Source organism: Camellia sinensis, chromosome 12 (genome assembly GCF_055761805.1).
Source record: "Camellia sinensis isolate YWXY chromosome 12, ASM5576180v1, whole genome shotgun sequence".
NCBI classification, from domain to species: Eukaryota; Viridiplantae; Streptophyta; class Magnoliopsida; order Ericales; family Theaceae; genus Camellia; species Camellia sinensis.
Window position 1 is genome coordinate 83,041,531 of NC_138972.1, and position 26,408 is coordinate 83,067,938.

The following is a 26,408-nucleotide window of genomic DNA, read 5'->3' on the forward strand; positions in this document are numbered from 1 at the left end:
GAAGGCTGCACGAGGCGTGTGTGCCAGGAGTTGGGAGGAGACTGAGAAGGCGAAAAAGATAGGGCTGTTGGCGGTGGTGCAGAAGAATGTTGCCGATCGTGCCCACTCTGAGCTGCAAGCAGTCAAGTTGGAGTTGGAGGATGAACGCCGCAAGGTGGTGTCGCTCGAGTTCCAGCTGGCTGGCGAGCGGAAGAAGTTGGAAGAGGCGTAGAAAGCCTGCACCATCGCCAACGAACGGTGGGATGAAGCGATGGTCAGCAACGAAGAGCTTCGTGCTCAGTCAATCAAAGAGAAAGAAGAATTAGATCACAAAATCTCTGAGTTGGAGCGAGATCTTGCAGACGAAAACGCCAAGGCGGTGGCAGAAAAGGCAGCGCTGGAGAGGGAGTTGGCAGATGAGCGAGCGAAGGCGGTGGCAGAGAAAGTTAGGCTGGAGAAGGAGTTGGAGGAGGAAAAAACCAAAGCGGCGTCTGAAAGGGCAGCATACCCTGACTTATGCGTCGCAGCATTAGAACAATTCAAGGGGTCTCCTAACTTCCAGATGGCGATTGATGCTGCGATCGCCAGTAACCTGGCAAGGGAGGCGTCTTGGGGGGCTGGCCCATCGGGGGCGACCGCTGGGAGCAGGAGTGAAGAAGAAGTAATCCAGAGCTTCCAGCGGTCGGACTTCTACAAACACGAGATGGCTGAGTTATGGGACAGTGGCTGGAAGATGTTCAAACACAAAGCAGAAGAGCTGTTCCCCGGCTTGGACTTCAGCAGCGTGCGAATTGACGAAGACGAAGTGGCCCAGACCCCCTTAGATGAAGGTGTTGAAGAAGAAGACCTCGTTTCAAGTGAGGAGGAATAAATGAAGTGAACAAAATTTATACTTAGAGTTGTTTTTGTGTGTTTGTTTTGTCGTGTTGCATTTTTTTTTTTTGAAGTGCTGTAATAAACTTATGTACAAGGTGTGAATGAATAAAATTGTTGAAGTGCTATATTTGTGTTAGTTTGAAATGAATTGTTGAATTGTTGTCTTTATTTTTGTGAGTCCGAAATGAATGAAGGATTGTTTATTGAAATTAGGCTTGACTTGTAAGGAAAGAGGTTAACTTGCAAAAGTTGATAAGTAAGAAAAAAATCTAACTTGTAATAGAGACATGTAAGAATGTCAAAAATGTGAAGTTTCAAATCACGCCCAAAAATATTTTGCATGAGTGTTGAGAATGATAGGTTGGTTTGGGAAATGCAAGTCAAAAAGTAGAAACGTAAAAAGTGTCATAGGAACATGGACCTGGAATTTGACTAAGTATGGTTGGTATGCCACAACCATGAAGCTTACGTAAATGTCCTCGACCGAGCTCTACATCCGTGCTCAGTTTGGTAGAAGCTATGATTAACTGACCTTTTAAGTAATTCAGTCTGGCCGAGCTTTTCGGGCTCAGTCTGGCTGAGGCCTTAAGGAACTCCGGCTGGCTGAGCTCGTCATGCTTGGTCTGGCTGAGGCTTGTTATGTTCAGTCTGGCTGAGGCTTGTTATGCTCAGTCTGGCCGAGGCTTGTTATACTCAGTCTGCCTGAGGCTTTATATGCTCGATCTGGTCGAGGCTTTGCATGCTCAGTCTGGCCGAGGCTTTCATGCTCAGTCTGGCTGAGGCTTGTCATACTCAGTTTGGCTGAGGCTTTGTATGCTCGGTCTGGCCGAGGCTTTACATCCTCAGTCTGGCCGAGGCTTGTTATGCTCAGTCTGGCTGAGGCTTTACATGCTCGGTCTGGTCAAGGCTTTGCATGCTCGGTCTGGCCGAGACTTTTATGCTCAGTCTGGCTAAGGCTTGTCGTGCTCAGTCTGGCTGAGGCTTTGCACGCTCGATCTGGCCGAGGTTGCAATCAAAGTGTTATTTGAAAGACCACATATATATTTGGGATATAAGCTTGTTATCACGAAAGTGTAGCCCATTTGATCAGAAATTTACATCACATGAGGAGAGAATGAGAACAATGAAGTGTGCAATTTGTCAAAAAAGGAAATACAACAAAAGACTGATACAAGAATTGAACTTTTATTGAAAATAGCGCTTCAAGTGCTCGGCGTTCCATGGGTGGGGGAGATCGTGGCCTTCCATGTCCTGAAGTCGGTTAGTGCCTAGACGAGGTCTGGCTTTCACAACGTAAGGTCCCTCCCACTTGGCGGCCAGTTTGCCCTCAGTCAGATTTTTGGTAGCAAGAGTTACTTCTCGCAAAACAAAGTCTCCCACGGCGAATTCCCTCGGTCTGACTTTGCGGTTGTAGTGTGTTCTCATTTTTTGTTAGTAGGAGGCCCGTCTAACAGCGGTGGTTTCTCAGAGTTCTTCGATCAGATCTAGGTCTGCCTAACGCAGCTCTTCAGTTAGTTCTGGATCTGGATGTAGAACCCTTGGGGTGGGCAGACCGATTTCCACTGGGATGACTGCCTCAGCGCCATATGTTAAGTGAAATGGGGTCTCCCCAGTGGGAGTTCGGGCAGTAGTACGGTAGGCCCAAAGTACATTCGGTAATTCCTCAGCCCAAAGTCCCTTAGCAGCTTCCAGTTTAGTTTTGATGATCTTTAGAAGAGAACGGTTGGTGACCTCAACTTGGCCATTGGCTTGGGGATGGCCTGGAGAGGAGAAGCACGGCTGGATTTGGAGCTCTACGCAAAATTTCCTAAACTTGGCATTGTCAAATTGTTTACTGTTGTCGGAGACGATGGGTTGAGGAATGCCAAATCGGCAGACGATTGACTGTCAGATGAATCTGGTTGTGTTTCGTTCAGTAATTGTGGCAAGGGGTTCTGCTTCCACCCATTTAGTGAAGTAATCGATGGCGACAATGGCGAATTTGGTTTGGCCTCGGCCAGTGGGAAATGGGCCGACTAGGTCGATTCCCCATTTGGCGAATGGGTAGGGACTGCAGAATGTGATCAATTCTGTAGGAGGAGCATGAGGGATGTTGGCAAAGCGTTGGCACTTGTCACATTTGAGCATGAAGTCTGTCGCATCTTGATTGAGAGTGGGCCAGAAATAATTAGTGCGAAATATTTTGTGAGCTAAGGACCTGCCACTCGAATGATTGCCACATACGCCTTCATGGATTTCTCTCATCACGTAAGTTGTCTGAGCAGGATTGAGGCATCTGAGGTATGGGCATGAAAAGCCCCTCTTGTACAAAAGACTATCGACAAGAATGTAATTGGACGACCGGACCCTGACTTTGGCGGCTTGCTGTTTGTCATCTGGTAGTTCCCCCGTTGCCAAAAATAGAAAGATGTCGGACGCTCAGGGGATAGGTTCATGTTGGAGGAAGTAGACCGCTTGCTGGTCGGGGGATATGGCGGGGTGGGTCAGGTATTCGAGGCGAATACCGTGGTTGAGATTTGACTGGTCTGCAGAGGCTAATTGAGCCATCTCATCTGCCTTGGAGTTTTCCGCTCGAGGGATATGCTGGATGTGGAAAGTATTGAAGAGACGAGCAAGGGGAAGTGCAAGATCCCTATAAGCCCGCATTGTGTCGTCCCTGGCCTCGAATTCCCCCGTAATTTGTCCGACAATAAGCTGGGAGTCACTGAACACTCGGATATGGCTGACACCAATGTCTCTGGCTAGACGGAGACCTGCTATCAATGCCTCATACTTGGCCTCATTATTGCTTGCATCGAACAGGAAGCAGAGAACACATTTGAAATAACCACCGTCAAGGGAGGTGAGGATGAGACCAGCCCCACAGCCTTCTTTACGGGATGATCCGTCGACGTTGAGGGTCCAAGAGTGGGGGTCTTCTGGCTCGATAGGGGTTGGTGGGGGTGGAGGAGTTATGGTTGGGGTGAGGTTAGTGAATTCCAAGATGAAGTCGGCAACGGCCTGTCCCTTAATTACTGTCCGAGGCCGGTAGGAGATATCAAACTGATTGAGTTCGACCGACCATTGCATAAGCCTGCCGGAAAGCTCTAGTTGCTGCATTATCTTCTTCAATGGTTGGTTAGTGAGGACCATTATGGAATGGGCTTGGAAATAAGGGCGGAGTCATCTGGAGGCGGTGACCAAGGCCAAGGACATTTTTTCTAACAATGGGTAGTTCTGTTCTGCCCTCCAAAGAACCCAACTGATGTAGTAGACCGGTCGCTGGATAGATCTGTCTTTCCTGACGAGTGCTGCACTGACTGTAGTGTGTGACACGGCTAGATAGAGGAAAAGGGGTTCGCCCGTGATGGCTTGAGAAAGTAGGGGGTTAGCCATGCACTGTTTCAACTGTTGAAAGGCCTCTTCAAATTCTGTCGTCCAATCAAAAGTTTGCCGAAGGACTTTGAAGAAGGGGAGGCACTTGTCCGTTGCTCGGGAAATGAAGCAGTTGAGGGCGGCCACTCGGCTGGTAAGCCTCTGAACCTCCTTGACTGTTCTGGGTGACTGTATTTTGATTAGGGCCTTGATCTTTTCGGGGCTAGCCTCGATGCCCCGCTGACTGACCATGAACCCCAAAAACTTCTCAGATCCTACGCCGAAGGCACATTTTTCCAGATTGAGCTTCATCTAGTACTTTCGTAGGGTGGCGAAGGTTTCTCGCAGGTCGGCCAGATGATCAGTGGAGAGCTTGCTCTTAACCAGTATATCATCGACATATACTTCCATGTTCTGGCCTAGTTGATGATGGAAGACGGCATTGACCAACAGTTGGTAAATGGCCCCTACATTCTTTAACCCAAATGGCATCATACGGTAATGGTAGGTGCCTCGGTCGGTGATGAAGGAAGTGTGCTCCTGGTCAGATGAGTGCATCAAGATTTGGTTGTATCCAGAGAAGGCATCGATGAAACTGAGCATTTGATGACCGGCCGTGGTGTCGACCAGCAGATCTATGCGAGGGAGAGGGTAGCTGTCCTTGGGGCAAGCTCGGTTAAGGTCGGAGTAGTCGACACAGAGTCGCCATTTACCATTGTTTTTACGAACCAGAACTACATTCGATAGCTATCTGGGGTAGTCCACATTAGTGATAAACTGTGCCTCAAGGAGTTTGTCTACATCAGAAGCAATAAGATTATTGCGTTCCTGGTGAAAAATGCGCTGCTTCTGGCGGATAGGTCGGAAATGGGGCTCAACACTGAAACAGTGGCTGATGAAGGAGGGATCAATGCCCGGTATATCGGAGTGAGTCCAGGCAAACACATCGTTGTGCTCAATCATGAGGGCGGTGAGGTCGGTCTTGGCTTGGGGGGATAGTTGGCTGCCAATCTTGGCAGTTTTTGTCTGGTTGGTGGGGTCGATGGAGACCTCGATAAGCTCTTCCACTGGTTTCCCCTGACCAGTTCATTCTCGTCCCTGACGTCAAGTCCTTCAATGATCATGGTTTCCTTAAGCTTAACTTCTTTAAGTGAGGCAACATAGCATTCTCTGGCTACAGTCTGCTCTCCCCTGACTGTGCCGAGCCCTAGATCGGTGGGGAACTTGACGGCAAGATGGAAGGTGGAAGTGATGGCTTGGAAGGCGTTTAGGGCGATGCGGCCAAGGATGATGTTGTAAGTAGAGGGGCAGTCGACAACGAGGAAGGTGAGCAGCTTTGTGGTCTGCTTGGGGTACTCGCCAATTGTGATAGGAAGATCGATGGAGCTGATGGAGGTCACCCGGTCGCCAGTGAAACCGACCAAAGGGGTTTGGAGGGGAGATAGACTTTCTTCCCCAATCTTGAGCTGACGGAAGCAATTGAGGAAAATGATGTCTGAAGAACTGCCGTTATCGACGAGAATTCGTCTGACCTTGTAATTGGAGAGGAGGGTGGAAATGACGAGAGGGTCGTCATGAGGATAACGGATGCCTGTGCAGTCGGCGTCCGTAAAGGTGATAGGCTCAGTCCACTGCCTGGGGTGTTTGGAGGGTCGATACAATGTGGCAACTTCTTTGTCTGAGCCTTGCCTTATTTTCCTGAGTTCTGTCCGCTGAGCCGAACAGGATGGTCCTCCACACGCAAGCCCGCCGAAAATAACTCTGATTTCTCCAACAGGTGGGACGGGATTACCTTGTGCCTGAGGTTGCTGTGGGGGGCGATCATGACCTTAGTTAGGTTGGGCTGGCTGCCGGGGAGGGGTGCGTCGACGGTTGTTTCTGATGGGCTCAGTCCTTTGCCTCTGCTGAGGAAGGGTATCCGTGAACCAGCTAAGACGTCCCTGACATATTAAGGTCTCGACCTGATCTTTGAGGTTAACACAGTCATCGGTATTATGGCCGTGGTCTTGATGAAAACGGTAATATTTGGACTGGTCTTTCTGATTGGAGGGGGTTCGTGATAGTTGGGGCCATTTGAGGGGGTAATCCCGCTGGATCTGATTGAGAACTTGTTCCATGGGGGAATTAAGGGGTGTGTACCGCTTGAACCGACTGGGCGGTCGGGCTGGTGCCGACCGGTCGACTCGGGGGGATCGGTCGGTATAATGCAGTGTTTGGTTATTGTACTAGGTGGTTCTGGCTTCTGAGTCTTTTCGCTTTTCTCAGGCGGTCAGGTTTTTTATTGTAGGGTCTTGGCGAGCGGCTAGGGAATCTTCTGCGTTCATTTATTTTTGGGCTTTGGAGAGTAGGGCTGCTATGGAGGTCGGGAGATTTTTTGAGAGGGAGAAAAGGAAATCAGATGACCGTAGGCCGGCCATGAAAGCCGTAAGGATGACCTTGTCATCATTTTCCGCTACCTGAAAGGCTATGGTGTTGAAGCGGGTAACGAAACTGCGCAACAACTCCCCCTCGGTCTGACGGATATTGAGGAGTTGGGTTGCTGAGCGTCGTTGGCGTTGGGCCCCTATGAAATGGTTGAGGAAGGAGTCGCTGAGGTGCTGGAAAGTGGAGACGGAGTCTGCTGGGAGTTGACTAAACCAAAGTCCAGCCGACCCCTTGAGTGTTACGGGGAAAGCCCGACACATGATTTCGTCGGGGAATGTATGGAGGATCATGAGGGTTCTGTAGGTCTCCAAGTGATCGACTGGGTCTGTTGTATCGTTGAAAGAGTCGATGGTGGGCATTTTGAACTTAGGAGGGAGAGGTTTGTCACTGATAGAGGCAACAAACGGGGAGTTGGCTGTGGTAGATGGTTTATGTTGTATGTTCTACATGACCCCTTGGAGTTGGAGCTTCATGGCTCGGAGTTTCGCGTCCCAGAGAGGGATGTTGTCATCACCGGAGGGCAGCGGGGGCTGGACGCTGCTGGCCTCTCCTTCAGGGATTAGTGCCGGGATCGATGGTTGTGGGCCCCGGGGTGGCAGGTTTATACCTGGGGGAGGGGGTTGCAAGCCTTCCCAGTTGGGGGGATTAGGCTGCGGGATAGTATGGCTCGGGGCTCGTTCTTGGTTGGGGGGAATATCCGGAGGTGGTGGAGGGGGCACAGGAAGGTTTCTTTGGAGGAGAGTATTAATTAGGGCGTGGTTTTGCTTGGCCATGCGGTTAATGTTATTGGTAAGCTCGATGAAATATTGTGGTGGGTTGTTTGGATTGGGGGGGTCAGTCTGATGGTCCACAGCATTATGGTGAGAAGCCATGGATCTAGTCGTGACCATACACTTTGATGGGTAGTAGGAAAGAGTTATTGGGACAGGGTCTCCGGCGACAATGAGCACAACTGGCGCGCGGAGCAAAGCTTTCCCACAGACGGCGCCAACTGATGATGCAATTTGCGATGGTAGAACGGGTCGGACTGATCCACGCTCCTCAAGCCTACGTCCGAATGACCAAGTCCACGGGGGAACCTGCACAAAAGTCTAATGGGGAACGGGGAGTCCCCCAGTGAACCCTCCGACGAGCAAGTTAGAGAGAGAGGTGGAATATAGAGATGGAAAAGCTTAACCTTCTTCTTGTCTTCAACGTCTGCTTATATCCTCTGGTAATCATTTCGTTGTCCCTTCCGACCTGTCACCTTGGCCGAAAGTCTATGCTATAGCTTACCTTGTTCAGAGTGAGGGCGTGCTGTCCCGACGGAGAGGGGTTATCACAATAAATGCTGTAAGGGGCCTCATTAATGGCGATGTGCCGTGGCAATAACTTTGCAGATCTTTATCTGCTGATGTGGCTTGCCCTTCTCTCGCCAGGTGTCTTGATGTCATTGGTTCTTATTACTATGTGGGGTTTTAGCAGTGCTGGGCTTTAGTATTTGAGATATGTATTGGACCCTAAACGGTGGGCTATTATCTTTATGGGTTTACCCATGTCATAAATGAACTAAATGGTGCAGTGCAGTTTATTTTATGTGGACTCACTTGGGCTTACCTTGATATATAATTTAAATTATTTATCTTATAGAAAATTCTTCAAATAAATTATCTATATAAAAAATTAAATTGTTTGATACAAATGTTACCTGAACCCGGTATAAGTTCAATTTGTTCCTAATACAAGTGCAATTTGCATGAGTTGTGACACATGTTACACCATGCACAAATTGAACTTGCATCAAGCACAAATTCATGGTATTTTGATTTATTCAAGGTCAATTCTACCTATTTGTAACTAATTTCTTTTCTTCTCAATGCTTTTATAATTAGAATTATTTCCCACTAGTTACTTTCTCATCTTTCCATTGTCTTCCCAAAAAAAAAAAACAAAAAAAAAATGTTCTAAATTATTTATTTTGGGAAGATGGTTAAAAATTGATTTTTTTTTTACTTTTTTCACTATTTCATGTAAAAAGTGATTTGACCAAAAATAGATTGAAAGCTAATTTTTAACCTTTTTTTTTTTTTTTTTAAAGTGAATTGCCAAAATACTCCTGAATTGACAGTCAAAAGTTGGTGCTTCAAATGCTACAAAGAAGGTAAACAAAAAGAAAATCCTACCAGCCACTGTTTCATTGCAATCATACAATTATATATATGTTGAGCTGGAATAGTGGTTGAGATATTTCAATATTTCAGGACTAACCCCTTTTTTGCTTGGTCTTGCTTGTAACCAAACGTGGCAAAATGTCACTTGCTTTTACGTACCAAAAACTTTAGAAGTGGTGGAAATTTTTCTAAAGTGTGGCTTGACTTGCCTCAACTTTCAAATCTCGTACTTCACACGCCTTATAAACGTGGCCCTTCCATGCCCATGGACTAACACAATTGAAAAAATTATTCAGAATACATGAAGACAACAAATTCATTATTATTTATCTAGTATTTATTTATTTTAGAATTTATTTAAAAATAAAAATTAATAATTTAAAATGGATCTCATATTTCATCAATTTAATTTTTACCGTATATATTCATTCTGGATAAATTCTAAGACCCTAATTCTAGGGGTGCTTGGATGAGTTCGTGTGGGTTGAGAGATTATCTAAGTCCAACTCAAGTTTTGTTGAGAGTTGCTCAGGCCTATCCAAACCTGAATTGTAATTTGAGATTGTCTATCCAAACCAAATCCGAGTTAAACTAAAATTGCCCGAGTCAATCAAATTGCACATAAATTTCAAATTTTTTTTTTTTTGTTAGTGCAACTAAGTTAATTATTTTAAAAAAAAATTAGACTCTATTTATATTTTTTCATTTATAAAATCATTAATAATATCAAAATAAATAATTTATACAATGTATGAGAGACATCGCTATGGTGGTCTTTATAATTTATGAGTGAAAAAAAAAGAACAAAATTTTATGTTGTGTTACTTGTGTATATAATATATAACGATTTAAATTAATTTAATATCATTCAATGACTAATAATTTTTATATATATTTAATATATAAATATATATATTTCGGGCTTCGAGTTGTTCAGATTGTTTGATGTCTTCGTCCAAATCCATCCAAATTTAATTTGGGCTTTTGAATTTTAACCTAAGCTTGTACTGAATTCAAAAATATTTTCTTCAAGTCCTAAAAAAATTTAGGTTGGCCTCAGATCGCTCAGATTGAATCCTTCCAAGTTGTACTTAAGTAATTTTGGAACCCTAGCATTTTTTATTCAGATATGATATAAACACATAAATTTTTTATAGAATGAAAAACAGATATAAGATAAAGGATGAGCTTCACATTAGGTTCATTACATACGTCATTTATCGGTAACCAACTAGGCCTACCATGCCTTTTTTAGGGTTTTGTTTTAAGGATGTCATAGGTTTAATTCTCCTTAGGGGGTTGAATTAAGTGTGTACTAGTACTTAGGTGTTTTGCCAAGGGTGGAGAAATTTGCTCCCATTAGTACTAATCCAACAACTAACATTTACCGATTAAAAAAAAATGTCATTAATTGGTATTGTTTAGCGTAATTTATATAAGTTGTTTATAACTTATTTTATTTTAAGAGCCGATGGTAAATTGTTCGATATAACTACTAATTATGGCTTAATAAGTCAAAATAGTTTAAATAAATTGAAAAAAAAAATTATGTGAAAGCTGGGAGAAGAATGCTTGTTGCTTTATTTTTTTTATTATTAACTTTTATCTTACAATAAACTATACCAAAAAAAACTTACTGTCTCATATTTATATATCATCTATAAACTTAGATTCACTCAATTATTTAATGTTTTCGGGTGTTACTCCAATCCTACTACAATTTATAACATTCCGTGTAGATCCCAACATTTAAGAATAGTGTTTTTTCTAAGGAATTTGACACAAGATAAGAGTATCAAATAACTTTTCAAATGAAAATTTTATTTAACACCTCCTAGACGAGTGATTTTTGTACGTGGATAAAATATATTCATGTGGTACTTATATAGGTCATTTAATTGAGTGTTTGGAAAACACTAGGTGATGTATACAATGGCGGAGCCAAGAAATTAAATCAGAGAGGACATTTATTAATTACAACATTGAAAATTTTTACAAAAACATTTCACATAAATTTTTACGATTGACTTCAAGAAAGATAAATATATATATATATATATATATATATATTATTTGTAACTAATATATTACGGACAATATATATATAAAAAAGAGTCAGGGATATAAGTTTTAAAATAAATTATATAATGATAAAGTAATTTTTTATGCAAAATTTTAGTAAAAATTCAATATTATAGTAATACCACGTCATCATTGATATATGATATCATCAACCAACAATAAAAAAACACATAGAAGATGAACCCTACATGTCAAATATAACTAACAATTCAATAAATTCTATATATTCATTGAGAATAAGTATATTTACATGTCAACAATGATAGACATTACCACCGTATTGAAATTTTCATAGATAATAATGTGACTTATCGTAATATCTTTATTTTCAATAAAAAAAAATAACCATTATTATTCTCATAATTTTAAAAATGTCATTGACATAGAACTCTAAATAATATTTTATAATTTTTTTTATTTAAAATATTTTCTTATGTTTACAAAAAAAAAAAAAAATTATTTCAAAACCCGAGAGGGCACGTGACCCCCTTAGACCCTTTGTCCCTCCGCCACTAAATATATATATATATATATATATATTTGTGATCGGTGGAAGATAGCGCCACTTAATAAATATATATATATATATATATATATATATATATATATATTTGTGATTGGTGGAAGATAGCGCTACTTAAGACTATTGGTATACCAAACTTTTTCTTCCTAGACATTATCTAATGTGATTGAGAGCTATAGTACGTGGATCCCAAAATAAATTAAAGAATATTGAAATACATGTGATTGTGTGACTTTAAAAAATATTGATACTTTAAAAATATAAAATATTTAATTTTTTTTTATAGTTATGTAAATTAATCTTTTCCTCGTAGATTAGAAGCATAAATTGTGCTAAATATTCGACACAAAAAAAAGAAAAAAAAAAAGAAGAAGCAATAAATAGTTTATCAAACACGGGCATAATCTTCTTCTTTGACCCTATTAACAAGCTCTAGACAACAATGTCTAGGGACTAACAATACCCATCAATTGTAGGACACTGCAAAATAATGACATGGATGGATCTACCTAACAAGATTCTTGCTGAGATCCAAACGACTTGGTGTCTTGATCTTTCTTCAATATTTTATGTACACTTTTTGTAGGTTTGGCCTTAGATATTAATATTAGATTCAATTTAATAAGAGAGGGGGTGGCAATTTGACATCAATTGAAGTGTAGCCACCACTATCTATCTATTTTCAAAAGGAAATGGATTGTGACCTTAAAGATGTTATCAAAAGATAGGATTAGGAAGATAAATTATTATCTAATGAAAAGTTAGGCACCACTAACACAATATTTTTATTTTTCACAATAGCAAAAGCACTTTCTCAACACGTATTAAAAGTCATTTTTAAGCCGTTAGATATTGATCAACAGATTTGATAGATGTTAAAGTCAAAAAAGTTTATTTGAACCTCAACCTACTCAAATCTAATGGCTAGAGAGAGTGACACCTATATTAAGCTCAATGCATGAGTAGGTATTGAAAGTCTTTTTTCAATGTAGAGCTTCTTTGCATTTTGTTGTTTTCAAGATCATTATTATATTGATGATATACAGAATTGTTGATTGCTTATGTTGTCATGTGAAATACATGTTTGTGTTTTGGAAGTTCCATGCTTTAGAAAGTATAGACAGTTCTATATATGGACTAGAATATATCAAATCCTCAAAAAGGGGTAATATCTATCTACCCTTCACTATCAAGATATCATGCAATGCTTGCATGCATCTTTCAGTCAATTTGTTGTGTTTTTAGTCTATGTTGTAATCATGTATAACATTAAATATTCAAATTATGAGTGATTTACTATACTTAATGACATTTTAAAACAACTTTCTACATTAAGAATTGTTTTGAATTTATTTCATAAATTCAAATTATTTTTTAAAGTCACATGACTTGAGTCAATCTAAGTTGGGAAAAAAAAAAAACCTTCAAATCACACTTAATAGAAAATGAAATACATTTAATTTTATAGATTACAAGGTAAATTCACTCAAAATTATTGACATAAATTACAATAAAATGAAAGAACAATATAATATATAATTTCATTTTTTACTTCATTTTATCAATTCTATAGACACAGCCATAGGGCCCATATTAATAAATGCTTATAGGATTCACTCACTTATATTTAAGCGTGAGAAAAAAAGGGTAAGAAATGAAATTATAAATTATATTTTCCAAAAAATACAAAAGGTTGAGCTAAGGCACGCATTAAAACGATTTTGGTGCTAGGGCAAGCAAGAGGAAATCAATGGTGAGCATCTCTAAAGGGATAGTTAAATAAGGTTTGTTAGGTATTTTAGTCAATGTAAGTCTAATTTTGAGTTTTAATTGGCTAGCTATTAGGCTAGCTACTTTACCATCTTATTTTTTTGGTGACTACAATTGAAGAGCCCTAGAGGCTCTCCAAACAATTATATATGTATATATTTTAGATTTTTGTATATTTTTGTCTTGAATTTGAGATTTTATATATTATTTGTGTGTGTGTGTATGTAATAATTTTATATGTTCTTTCAATTCTGTTTGATGAATTACGAAATAATTTATTTTGTATTTTGTATTTTTTTTTTCCTCATTCTACAGGTTTTGTATGTTTGTATAGGCAAATTTATTATTATTGCAAATTTATATTAGTAACATATCAACAATTAGTATTTTTTTATTTTAAAAATTAATTAAGTTAATTCAAATGATTAGTTAAAATAAAGAGCGTGATTGGAGAATACAATAGCTAAAGTAATTAGGTAAAATAAAGAATGCACTTTTTTTTATTTTAACTAGTGAAAAGTAGAAAGTGTGGTTGGAGTTGCTCTAGTCGGTTGCCCATTAGTTCGTACACCTCACTAGAAGGTTTAGGAGTTTGACTCTATCCCACTTATGTGTGGGTCTTATTGTCCTTATATTTGTTTGGGATATTTCTTGTGGATTTGTTGTATGCTTTTATTTATGTGTGTTCAAATTTCTTATATATAGCTTAATGTCTCAATTGATGGAATTCGTATAATATTTATAATTTATCTTGTATCGATTAAACCATACTTAGATTAAGTCATATGTCCCAATCAAATAGGTTGACTACAAGATTTATTCAAATATTATATGTTCAATTAAATTAAATAAATTCAAATCATTAAGAGCAACTCCAATAATCAAACCAAAAAGGCTTGTCAAAGCCACCCGAAAAAAAGAGAGTAGACCTCACAAAAATTCTCCTTCAAGGATAAACCAACATTGCCAAAATTGGCAAAACCAAATTTTATGCTAAGTTTGACTCAAAATTTAGCAAAGTCATTTTTTGTCGCATCGAATTTCTTGCTAAAAACCTGCCTATTTTCCCCTATCAGAGTTTATGATTGCCACAAATCAAACTCACAACTAGAATTTTTTTTTTTTTTTTTTTTGGATCTATAGAAATTTCCATTAAAGCAAAGATTGCCAAACGACACTTACAAGGAAATCAACAAGAAGCTTACACCAAACTAAAGAAAAACCTTGTGTAAAACAAAGAAAAATCCCCAAATAAAACACCAAAGATAAGTTATGGATAGATCTAGACATAACATTCATACTGCAAAGTAGAGATCAATCATAAAAGCTCCACATTAAAATAAGTCAAAGATAAATATGTAAACTATATCTAAACTGTGTGGGTAAGTTAAGAACACACCAAAACAAGAACAAAACACAAACCCTCAAAACCCATAACTAAAGGCAGTGGCGGTGATGGATCTACCGGTTGAAGGCGATAAAATAGGATGATGGTGCAGATCTGGGGGATAGTTAATAGATCCGGCGGAAAGAGGAGGAGAATAGGTGGTGATGGTGGCCAAAATAGGAGGCACAAAACATGGAGGCGATGCTAGAGTGGATCAGAGAAGAGGAGAGAATAGGTGGCGAATCCGTTAAGGCCATGACTGGAGTTGAAGCAATGGGAGATAAACGTCTCACAAAAGAGGAAGAGGGTGGAAAGTCCAAAGCATCCTAGTTATTGTGTAGAAAGCATGGAAAAGAAAGAGAGAGAGAGAGAGGGGTAAGAGGAGGGGAGAGGAGGTTGGAGGCCGTTGAATTATAAAAACGTCTACAAATTATAAAAACTCAAAAATATTAAAATTTATAATTAGGAAGTTTAACCCCAATAATCACAATTTATCCATCTTCAAAAAACTAAAATATCAACTCAAAAAAAAATATACTTATCTAGATCAGTGAGAGAGAGAAAGAGTTCAGTTGAATTAAAGTGGAGCTTGTAGAAATTAGTTGCATAATGGTTGATGCGGAAATTGGATTGCTCCAAAATAACAAGTAACTATTAAAGCAGTATAATCAAAATATAACTTTTTTACACTGTAATAAATTAAAATAACTATTGATAAAAAAAAAAATGAAAAAATAACAGTAGACATTTCCATACTCAGATCAAACATGAGGCAATGATGACCAGTATGGTTGGCCTATGAGTCAATAATCTGTAGGGTTTTTGGATAAAATTGAAAGAGGCAATGGGGTCCTAGTTTGTGTGTCCTTGTTGTTATTTAATCATAACATTCCCATTTTCATGCCTGAGAGACGGTGGTTTCCTACATGTTTCTTGAAGGACCACACCTTTCCAAAAGCCCATTACATCAATTAGGACACTTACCCTAAAGTCCCAAAGCCAGAGAGATGCACCATAAAATGTCTTGTATGCCAAAACCAGCAAATGAGAATATGTAGTCATCAATCACATTCACTAATAAAAAAGCTTGTAGTTCAACGACCTTGTTTGGTTGGTTTTGGTTTTTTACCTTTTATTTTAGGGAAAACATTTAAAAAATTATTTGGCAAACTGTTTCTGAAAACAATCTACTATTAAGATATAAAAAGAATTTTTGTTTTTGAATTTTTGAAAGCTAGTTTGGCACAGAAATGAAACCGTTATAAAAATGATGTGTGTTTTTCTTTTTTTGTTTTATTTTTAGGGAAAGATTAAAAAAAAAAACTTGTTTAGCAAATTGTTTTCGAAAACTAGTTTAGTTTTTTTTTTTTTAAAAAAAAAAAACCATTTTTAGGAAATACCAAAAATTGTTTTCCAAAATTTATGTAAACTATTTTTTTTAAAAAAAACAGTAGATGTTTTTAAAATTTTCATTATTTTTGTTTTGAAAACATGAAAAATGAAAATGAAGCCAAACAAATCATCATTTTTCAAGGCCTAATTAGTTTAAAAAAGAACATCGGCCCTTTCAATTATCGCAAAATCTATTAGTTTGTAAAATGTTTACTCACCTTATTTAAAAAATAAAAATAAAAAAAAAAACAAAAAAAAACTATGAAAGATAAATGAAACCTTAGGGTGGGGGATATGGGTTAAATTGTACAAGAATGGATACACTTTAACTACAAATGAACTTTATTTTTATCATGCTTGTATTTTTCTTCACCTACTTTGCTTGGTAATATTTCAAATTAAGATTGTACACCCCCAACCTTCCACTTTATCATTACTTGAGTCAAGGTTCCAAGAGCCTTGTTTGGGGCATTTTTTCTTAAATTAAATGTTGATTGTTAAAAATTAAAATTTAAAAGTATTCATTCCCAAATTTTAGATGATCATTTAGAAGAAGAAAAAAAAATTTGTTTAAATTATTTCTATTTCATAAGTTATAAATGAAAGTTACATCAAATACACTGTGTAAATTTTCCCAAAAAAGGAAAAGAAAAGAAAGAAATTATAAACAATTCCAATAAATTGTACCAAATAGAGCTAGAATATAACATATGGCAAGACAAATAAAAGTACAAGATGCATTTTAAAAAGAGTGAAGATTAGATTGTTTGGATCTTGAACTCGAAGACAGATTTGTATAGGAAAGAGAAAAGATAAGGGATTTTTTTTAAAAAAAATTATATTTCGTTCGCTTATTTATTTATTTATTTATTTTTCCTTCTACAAATTTTCTACCCATCAAGCCTAAAATCCAAACACAGTCTAAAAGTATTATGCTATTGCAACCTTCTCCTCCTCCCCAGCTAACACCACAACAAAATAAAAATATGATAATAATAAATAAATAAATATTTTTAAAAAAAATTTGAAAAAAAAAAAAAAAAAAAACAAGAAGAAGAAGAAAAGTTGTTGGCCACTTTTATTTGAGGGTCAACCCTACTACCCCAAGCCCAGATTGAACAATAGTTATTGGACTTAAATTGGGCTCAATTGTTAAGTTCAGCACTTCTAGATATGATAAGAAGGGCTTGCTCCACAAGTTACATGGTGATTTCATCTGTAAATGAAGCAAGTCTTAGGCTTAGTTTGGCATCACCAAGCCTTTTTCAGTTGTTTTTTTTTTTTTTTTTTTTTTTTATAAAGTCTAAGCTTTCTCTAAAACTTCTTTAATGAACGCCTAAAAAAATAAATAAGTAAATAAAGTAACTCGCCCTTGGAAAAACTTTTAAAAAAGTGCTTCTAAGAATGTAGACCTCCAAACTTCCAGTAGCAGCGCAATGATTTTTTAGGCTTGGTGTATTCTTTTTTATATCATATAGTTTTCATGGATCGAGCTAAGTATCACAATTTTTTCTAACCATCATGCATATTGTCCGTTTCATTTGTATTGAAATCTCATTGATATTCAATTGGATCAATATCATGAATAACAATATCAGAACTATCAAATCAATTCATCGTTGAGAATTGAATAGTATATACCCTAGGAAGATCTTCTATCTATATCGAATCCGAAAGTGAATTCCTGATCCAAATTAAGAATTCTTTTTTCTGTCAATTTTTTTCTTTTCTATAACCTATCTTACGTCTTCTTTTTATCATCATCGGATGAAGTCCTATCTTATTAAGCCTTTAGATGATTAATATGTTTCACAATAATTGTTATATATATGTGTGTGTGTGTGTGTCATGTTAAATATACTATGTATTTTTTATTTTTAATATATTTCCGCAAGTTTTAAACACATTTTGATTCATCATTTTGTTACATGAGTTCAGCCCATCTAGTGAGCCCATTAATATATAAACATGAAAGCCCAATAAGTTCCAAAGACTATCCACATTTTTGTTACACGAGTTTAGCCCATCTAAAGCGAGCCCATTCATTGCATAAACAAAAAAAGCCCAATAAGTTCCAAAGAGTAAACAGAGTGAAGAAAAGCCCAAAAAATACAAAAGTCAAACTGAATGCAAGTCCAACTAGTTCGGCCCATTATTTTTTATTTGTTTTTATTTTATTTTTTATGACAACTCATTTAGGCACAATTCTAAGAAGACGACTTTTGCATTCTTTTGTTTCAAGCGAAAAATATATTTTAGATTTTGCTTCTGTTTTTTTATTTTTTATTTTTGGTGTTTGGTATAAGAAAAAAAGAAAGTAAATAGAACACATTTTCTATAAAAAAAAATATTCACCATGTTTGTTTTTAATTTTTTGAAAACACTTTTCCAAAAATTTTACTTTTTTATTTTCCGTATTTTTTTATTTTTACTAAATTTTTAAAATATTTAAGCAAATTTTTTAAGTTTTAGAAACACCTAACATAAATGCACTTAAAAAATAGGAAAAATTAGTCTAAGGTCTCTCTCTCATTTTTAGTAATGGAAGAGATCCACAATATTATTTTATGATGTCTAAGGTCCCTCAACTCCCACATCCATATATCACAGAGAAATTTGACTGAAATCAAACCTCAACTTCTCACTCTCTCTCTCTAGAATACATACACAAATATATATATATATATATATATAGCTTCAATGGCGGTGGAGCTGGATTGAAAAGCATGGAATTTGTACTGCGCCACAGCTCCATGCCCGCAACTAAATCTTCCAACATCAAGTCCAAAAAGATCAAAGCTCAAAAACTCCACCGTGCCCGCCATTTTCACTGTGAAAAGCCACCGACACATTCGAAGAAGCCTAGCTGTACTTCGAATTTGGTTTCACTCAGGATTCTCATTCAAAATAGAAATCTGGCAATAAATGCCAACCTCTAACCCATTGCACATGTTGCACATTTTAAATGTATTCTCTCACATTTATGAATTCTATCAGTGATGGGAATCCATTTATGACATGCAGAGGCTATTGTCCACATATTTAAATATTTAACGAATGATTTGATTTGTATGGATAATCAGAGGACCTTGATGCTATTTGATGTTTTACTTGATGCCTTCTTAATCTTCATGCCCATTTTGTGCCATAGGCGCGCGGAAAAGTACTAGGATGGATATAGCTGCTGCCATAGAAGAGGTATCCAGTATTAATTGTCCTTTATATAATATGCTATTCATTCTAATGCACTAATTGATCAAAGAATTTTTATGGGTAATGATCACTTGTTGTAAATTCTAATTTGGTGGAGAGGCGTTCAAGGAACTTCACACTGCTCTCTCTTTCATTTCCTTTTACTTTATTCTCATTGTTCTCATCAAATGGAAGAAGCAAAGAGATAAACGGTCAGAAAGAAAGAAAGAGAGAGAGAGATTAGAGTATGTGTGATTTCAGGCAATTATTGACAAGATATTTCAGTGTTTCATCCCTATAATATGTGGAAGCTTTGGAAACCAAAGAATTTCTCTGGACCACCAACTCAATTTTCTCTGAAGCAGAGCACTAGTTCAACTCAGAGAATTTCTCTGGACCAACCCAATTTTCTCTGAAGCAGAGTACTAGTTCAACTCAGAGAAAATTGAGTCCAAACTAAAGAATTTCTCTGGACCAACCCAATTTTCTCTAGAGCATAGCACTAGTCCTCATTGTTGTCCAGAGAAATTTAAAATTTTCTCTGTGATTTGTCTAGAGAAATTCTCTGGATCGAATTTTCTTTGGATTGAATTTTCTCTAGATTGGTGTTGAGGGACCTTAGACATCATGAAAATATTGAGTGTCCTTTATGCTGTAAAATCTTAATACCAAGGACCTTAAAAAAAATTTCCCTAAAAAATATAATTTTTGTGAAAAAAATCTTTAAAAAATTTACTAAATACCCAAAATACAAATATATATATATATATATATATATATATATATTCAGTATATTTTTAGTATTTTTGTTTATTTATTAATTTTTTAAAATATTTTTTATAAATATTTTACTTTTTAGATACATGTAAATAAGATGCATCTAAAAAAATAAAAAAAAATGCTTAAAATTTAAAAAATATTCACTAAAAAAAATCACGAAAAGAAAAAAACTCAATTTTCAAAAAACAAAATCCAAAAATCTGAAATCAAAATTGCTATTCAAGATAAAAAATAAATCCAATTTTAAAGTAGAGTGATGTGATGTGGTAATCAATTATAATATTAAATGCAACATCCTATTTCATATTTTTTTTAATTATCAACCAATCATATTGCTTACACATCATTAGATTTAGAAAATAGGCCTAAAAAATGAATATATATATATATATATATATATATATATGAGAGGGTAATTTTTGGTAAAAATTGGGCCGAGCTACAGAGATAGACTTTATGACCCAAAGTATAAAGGACTGAATAGAAAGGCCCAATGGAAATGTAAAAGTTACTCCGGTTCGAGAGTAAGAAAATTACTCCGGTTCAGAAATGGTAAAGTTACTTCGGCCCCGAAGAGATGTTGAGTTACTTCGGTCCGTACAACTTTTTCTAGTAAGGCCGGTCTCGGAGATAGTCCGGCCATGATGTATTTTGGGTAGGTAGGTCGGTCGGAATGTTGCTACTCGGTAGATCGGTCTAACCACACCATGGTTCGTGCATGAGAGAACCGAAATATGGTGTAGCAAGAAGAAGAACCGAACTACTGTTAGAACGGCCTACTCCGTGGCTCGGTATAGCCAGTATTATTTCGGTCATGTGGTAGTTCAGCCATAGTAAAAACCATCCCACTTGGTTTAAGCAGTGGGGGGGGTGTAAAAGGATAAGCATTATCCTTTAAGAGTATGAATCCTAGGAGGACTCTGCATGGAGAAATAAAAGTCCTACTAGGATTGGGCCACTCGAAACCTATAAAAAGCTCACAAAATATCACCTTGGGAGAGGTAACAGAACACAATTCACAATTTTGCTTTCTGAAAACATAGAGCTTTGTCTATTTGTCAAGTTTACTGACTTAGGCATCGGAGAGGTTTCCAGCACACACTCGCCGGCTAGCTCACGTTTGTGTTTTCAGGTGATAAAGCGACGTCGTACGGAGGAGCGTGGACTTGGTCAACAGGATTATACGAGAAGGCGTATTTCTTTCCCGTACAATTGGCGCCGTCTGTGGAAAAAACAGACAGAACAAAACCTCTTGATTAAAGCTTCTCCCCTTTACATTCAATGGCACACATTGAAGAATTGCCGCAGTCCGCCGTCGACGGACTAACTCCAGAAGGGGGCGCAAGGCGTGAAGGATTACCTTCTGTCCCTCCCATGGCGGACTTGGAGCCCCAACGACATACCTCCAGGAGGGATGCTAGGGGAAGACGGACTCACAGCCCCCGTCAATCCCATTCTCAAAGTCCCGACAGGCAAAGACGGAGGATTGACCCTCAAGCACTGGAAGATCGCGTGAAAGAGTAAGATGAATTGATAAGAAAGATGGCGGCGGACATGGAGGCCTTGAAACGCCAGATGAAGAAAAAAGAAGTGGCGACAGGAGAGGGGTGCAAAAACAAGACGCCCCCTCGCCACTCAGAAAGTCGTGGTAGGAATACCACACCCTCACAAGGAGAGAGTAGAAGCCTCAGGACAGGCGACACTCATTCCTTATCTTCCAGAACTCGTCACTCCAGGTCTGAGAGGACGAGATCCGAGAGATCATCCACTGAAGGAAGCACGTATTGGCCTTCACATTCACACCAAACCAGATCTAGACAGACAGAGCTGCCCAGGTCATCCGACTTACGAACTGTGCTCGAAGAAAAAGCACGATGCAAGGAGGATGCCAGGGCGCGAGATCCACACAGAGTCTCTGCCTTACAGCGGTTGGCTCCTCGGACGCATGGAAGCATCGAGGTTGGAATGCCAATACCGCGCCCAGCATACGAACTAACGGACAAAGCCTTAGCAAGACTACAGACTTCACCGTTTGTTCCGGCAATCGAAAACGCGCCCCTACCAACAGGCTTCCTTCAGCCCAAATTCACTACATATGAAGGGAAGACAGACCCGTATTCACACTTGAGCCACTTTCGCCATGTCATGGCCGTATACAGGCGAAACGAGGCCTTAATGTGCATACTCTTCCCATCAAGCCTTGGCGACCTAGGCTTGACTTGGTTCGAAAAACTTCCAGAAGGCAGCATAGCCTCCTGGGCTCAATTGGCAGAAGCGTTCGTAACAAGGTTCCGAACAAACACTAAAACACCGGTGGAGATCGACCAGTTACTCTCCATCGACATGGGGGAAAAAGAGACCCTCAGATCTTACAACAGTCACTACTGGGAGACATTCAATCAGATAGGGGACTGCCCCACCAATCTCGCCATTGCACAATATAAAAGAGGCTTTCCAGTTGGGAACAGACTGAGGGACTCGATCACCATGACGCCACCCCTCACTGTGGAAGCCCTGATGGAAAGAGTGCATCAGCACATCAGGGTAGAAGAGGATGGCGCACGTGCCAAAGCAAAATCTAGTGCGACCGCAATACCAGAAAAGAAGACCTCAGCAAAGGTCAATACAGTAGATCGTCAGAGCAAAAACGGACGTGACAGACGAGATAACGGAGAAGACCCTGATAAAAGATGGTTGAGAATCCGTACTGCCATAACCACGGTGTTCAAGAAACCGATATATCGGATTCTTAGCGAAATAAGAGATGAGCCTTACGTCAAGTGGCCAGCCAAGCTAGGAGAAACCCAGAAGGATTATGACGAAAGATCGCGGTGCACCTTCCACAAATAAAAAGGGCACCGCACTGAGAATTGCACACCATTGAGACAACACCTGGAAGAATTAGTGGCAGCAGGCCACTTGGACAAATACATTGAAGGAGGGACGCAACCAGCCCCCCAGGATCACAATAACCCCAACGGAATGCCAATCGACGCCCCACCTCAAAGCATTATCAATGTAATACATGGAGTCTTTGAACCTGAGCGTGTATACGAGCTCAAGGGATCAATCAAGAAGGCTGAGCACTTTAGAAAGGTACTAAGTGCCCAACCTGCCATCAAGAAGGAAAAGGCAGAGGCAACAAATGTTATGTCCTTTTCGGATAAGGACTTGGATCGAATATACTGTCCTCATAATGATGCTCTGGTCGTCACTCTCCGAGTCAAGGATTTTGACGTCAAGCGGATTCTGATTGACCAGGGTAGTTCATGTGAGATCATGTACTACGACACATTTAAACAACTAAAGCTACAAGACAAAGACTTGGCGCCTGCGGTATCCCCCCTAATTGGATTCAACTCCATGCCAGAGTGGCCTGTCGGCAAAATAATTCTTCCAGTCAGAGCAGGAAGTGTAACAAAACAAGTGGAGTTCTGGGTATTGAAGGTCCCCTCCACTTACAACATCATCTTAGGCAGAACATGGCTGTATTCCATGCGAACGGTGGCATCATCCTACCACCAAGTGATGCGGTTCCCCAACGACGCCGGAATAATTGAAGAAGTCTATGGAGATCAGATCATGTCAAAGCAATGTTTCGCCACGGTGAAAGGCAACCGCGCTGCCAAAGGATACGTTCATTCGGTGGAAGAACCAGAAAGTAATGAGCTCTTCGCAGACGTCGGCAAAGCGGCGGATCAGAAAGCAGTGGAGGACTTGGTAGAGGTAAAAATTGATGAAAAGAACCCGGATAAGTTCTTTCTGCTCGGTTCGTCGTTGTCCAGCACTGAGAGATTAGAGGTCTTGGAATTCTTGACCTCTAACATCGAAATGTTCGCCTGGACACCCTACGACATGCCAGGCATTGATCCAAACTTCATCTGTCACCAACTCAATGTCCACCCATCCGCCAGACCAGTCATTCAGCGCACTCGCAGATCGGCACTTCACCATGCCGAAATAGTGGCAGAAGAAGTTGGTAACCTACTGGAGGCAGGAGCAATTAGAGAGGTGCACTACCCAAAATGGATCTCCAACACCGTCGTAGTGCCAAAAAAGAATAGTAAGTGGCGTGTCTGCGTCGACTACAAAACAGTCAACAAGGCGTGCCCAAAAGACAGCTTTCCTTTACCCCGGATAGATCAACTAGTGGACCTGACGGCAGGGCACAACCGACTTAGCTTTCTGGATGCATACAGAGGCTATCACCAAATCGCTATGCATGAGCCAGACCAGGAGGTCACATCTTTTACAACTCCAAGATGACTATACTGTTACAAGGTCATGCCCTTTGGCCTGAAGAACGCAGGGGCGACATTCCAACGGATGGTCACCAAGATGTTTGAACCATTGTTAGGCAGAACAATGGAGGCTTACATCGACGACATGGTGGTCAAAAGCAAGGATGAGAATGACCATCTCAAGGACTTAGGAGAGATGTTTGAAGTCTTGAAGAAGCACAAGTTACGCCTCAATGCATCCAAGTGCGCATTCGGAGTAGGATCTGGCAAATTCTTGGGCTTCCTTGTGACCAACCGGGGTATAGAAGCAGACCCCTCCCAGATCAAAGCAATCCAGGAGTTGGAGAGACCAAACTCAGTCAAAGAAGTACAGCATCTCACCGGCATGGCGGCTGCACTCAATCGGTTCATAAGCAGGTCGTCGAATAGACTACGACCATTCTTTCAAGCTTTAAAGGCCAAGTTTGAGTGGGATGAAGAATGCGACCGAGCTTTGGAAAGCTTGAAGGAATATATGTCTTCCCCACCACTACTTGTCACCCCAGTACCTGGTGAACAACTCTTCTTGTACCTAGCAGTCTCTCAGCACGCAGTTAGCGCAGTATTGGTTCGTGCAGAAGGAATACAACACTTGCCCATTTTTTATGTCAGCAAGACATTGTTGGGAGCCGAAACAAGGTACTTGCCCTTGGAAAAATTAGCATTGGCCTTAATGATGGCCTCCAGGAAATTGGCACACTACTTTCATGCCCACACCATAGTCGTCCTCACAGCCTTTCCACTAAAAGCTCTGTTTGAAAGGGCGAACTTTAGTGGACGAATTTTGAAGTGGGCAGTAGAGTTGGGACAATTTGACATCAAGTTCCAACCTAAGACCGCAATAAAAGCCCAATCTTTGGTAGACTTCGTCGCAGAGTTTACTCCTGGAAGTCATCACATCTGCCCAGTCGACCTAACTAACACAACCGAACTAGGGATGGAAGTTGACGCCGGAATAGCGCAACCCCTAGTAGAAGATACTCAGTCAAACTCCAAGGCAGACCAGACTAAGGACAACAAGGAAGAAACAAACAAAGATTCACCAACAGTACAATCAGATGATGAAGGGCAGACAGCAAACATGGACCTTGAAGAAAACACCATCCTTGACCCCACGACATCATCTGACCCCTCCACGTGCTGGAAGTTGTTCGTTGGGGAGATGTGGAAGCTCTTTGTGGATGGAGCATCCAACCGGTATGGTGCAGGGCTTGGCATAGTCCTCATCTCCCCAGACGGCCTGGTTTTAGAGCAAGCAATCAACCTTGGTTTCCCAGCATCAAACAACGAAGCGGAGTATGAAGCGCTTCTCGCAGGACTCAAATCAGCATGCTACATGAAGGCCACCGAACTAATGGTTTACAGCGACTCACAACTGGTGGTAGATCAAATTTCTGGCGACTATGAAGCGAAGGATGATAGGATGGCCAAGTACCAAGAGTTGGTCAGAACAGAGATCAAGAAATTTGAAGTAGTAAGGATAGAGCAAATCGGCAGGGAGGAAAACAGCAGAGCAGACGAACTAGCAGGCTTCGCCTCAATGGCAGATTCCTCCATACCTCATCTACTACTGATCGACTACTTACCAAGACCAAGCATAGAAGACCCCGAAGCAGGAGAAGTATGTTGCTCAGAATTAGGCCCCTCTTGGATGGATCCCATCATCCTGTTCCTAAAAGACAACATCCTACCAGAAGAGAAAAAAGAAGCCAACAGAATAAGGGCGAAGTCGCAGCGATTTTGGCTATCTCCATCTTTGGCATTATACAAGAAGTCATTCTCAGGGCCTTACCTAAAGTGCGTTCATCCCAGCAAAGTAGAAGCATTCTTGTTCGAAATACACGAAGGAGTGTGCAGAAGCCATCAAGGGGGAAGGTCGCTAGCTTACAAGGCCATTTCACAAGGTTATTGGTGGCCATATATGCAGGCAGACTCAGAGAAATATGTGAAGAAATGTGAAAAATGCCAGAAATTCGCACATCAAATACATCAACCAGCTAGAGAACTCCTACCATTGACTAGCCCATGGCCTTTCACAATGTGGGGCTTAGACATAGTAGGACCACTTCCAACAGCACCCGGCGGCAGAAAGTTCTTTCTCGCAGCAACAGACTACTTCACAAAGTGAGTGGAAGCAGAAGCATTGGCGTCAATCAAAGAAAAAGATGTGAAGAAGTTCGTCTGGTAAAACATCATCACTCGATTTGGCATACCAAAGG

The 26,408-nt window shown here is 39.6% G+C and overlaps 1 protein-coding gene across 1 annotated transcript in view; it reads left to right on the forward strand.

Moving 5' to 3' along the window:
• The first annotated feature begins 250 nt into the window (after positions 1-250).
• Positions 251-26,408, forward strand: part of LOC145803699 (uncharacterized) — a 46,806-nt gene continuing 20,648 nt past the window's right edge. The window contains exon 1 of the mRNA XM_082897016.1: positions 251-640. Within this exon, the coding sequence (XP_082753142.1) occupies positions 251-640 (390 nt within the window). The remainder of the gene's footprint in view (positions 641-26,408) is intronic.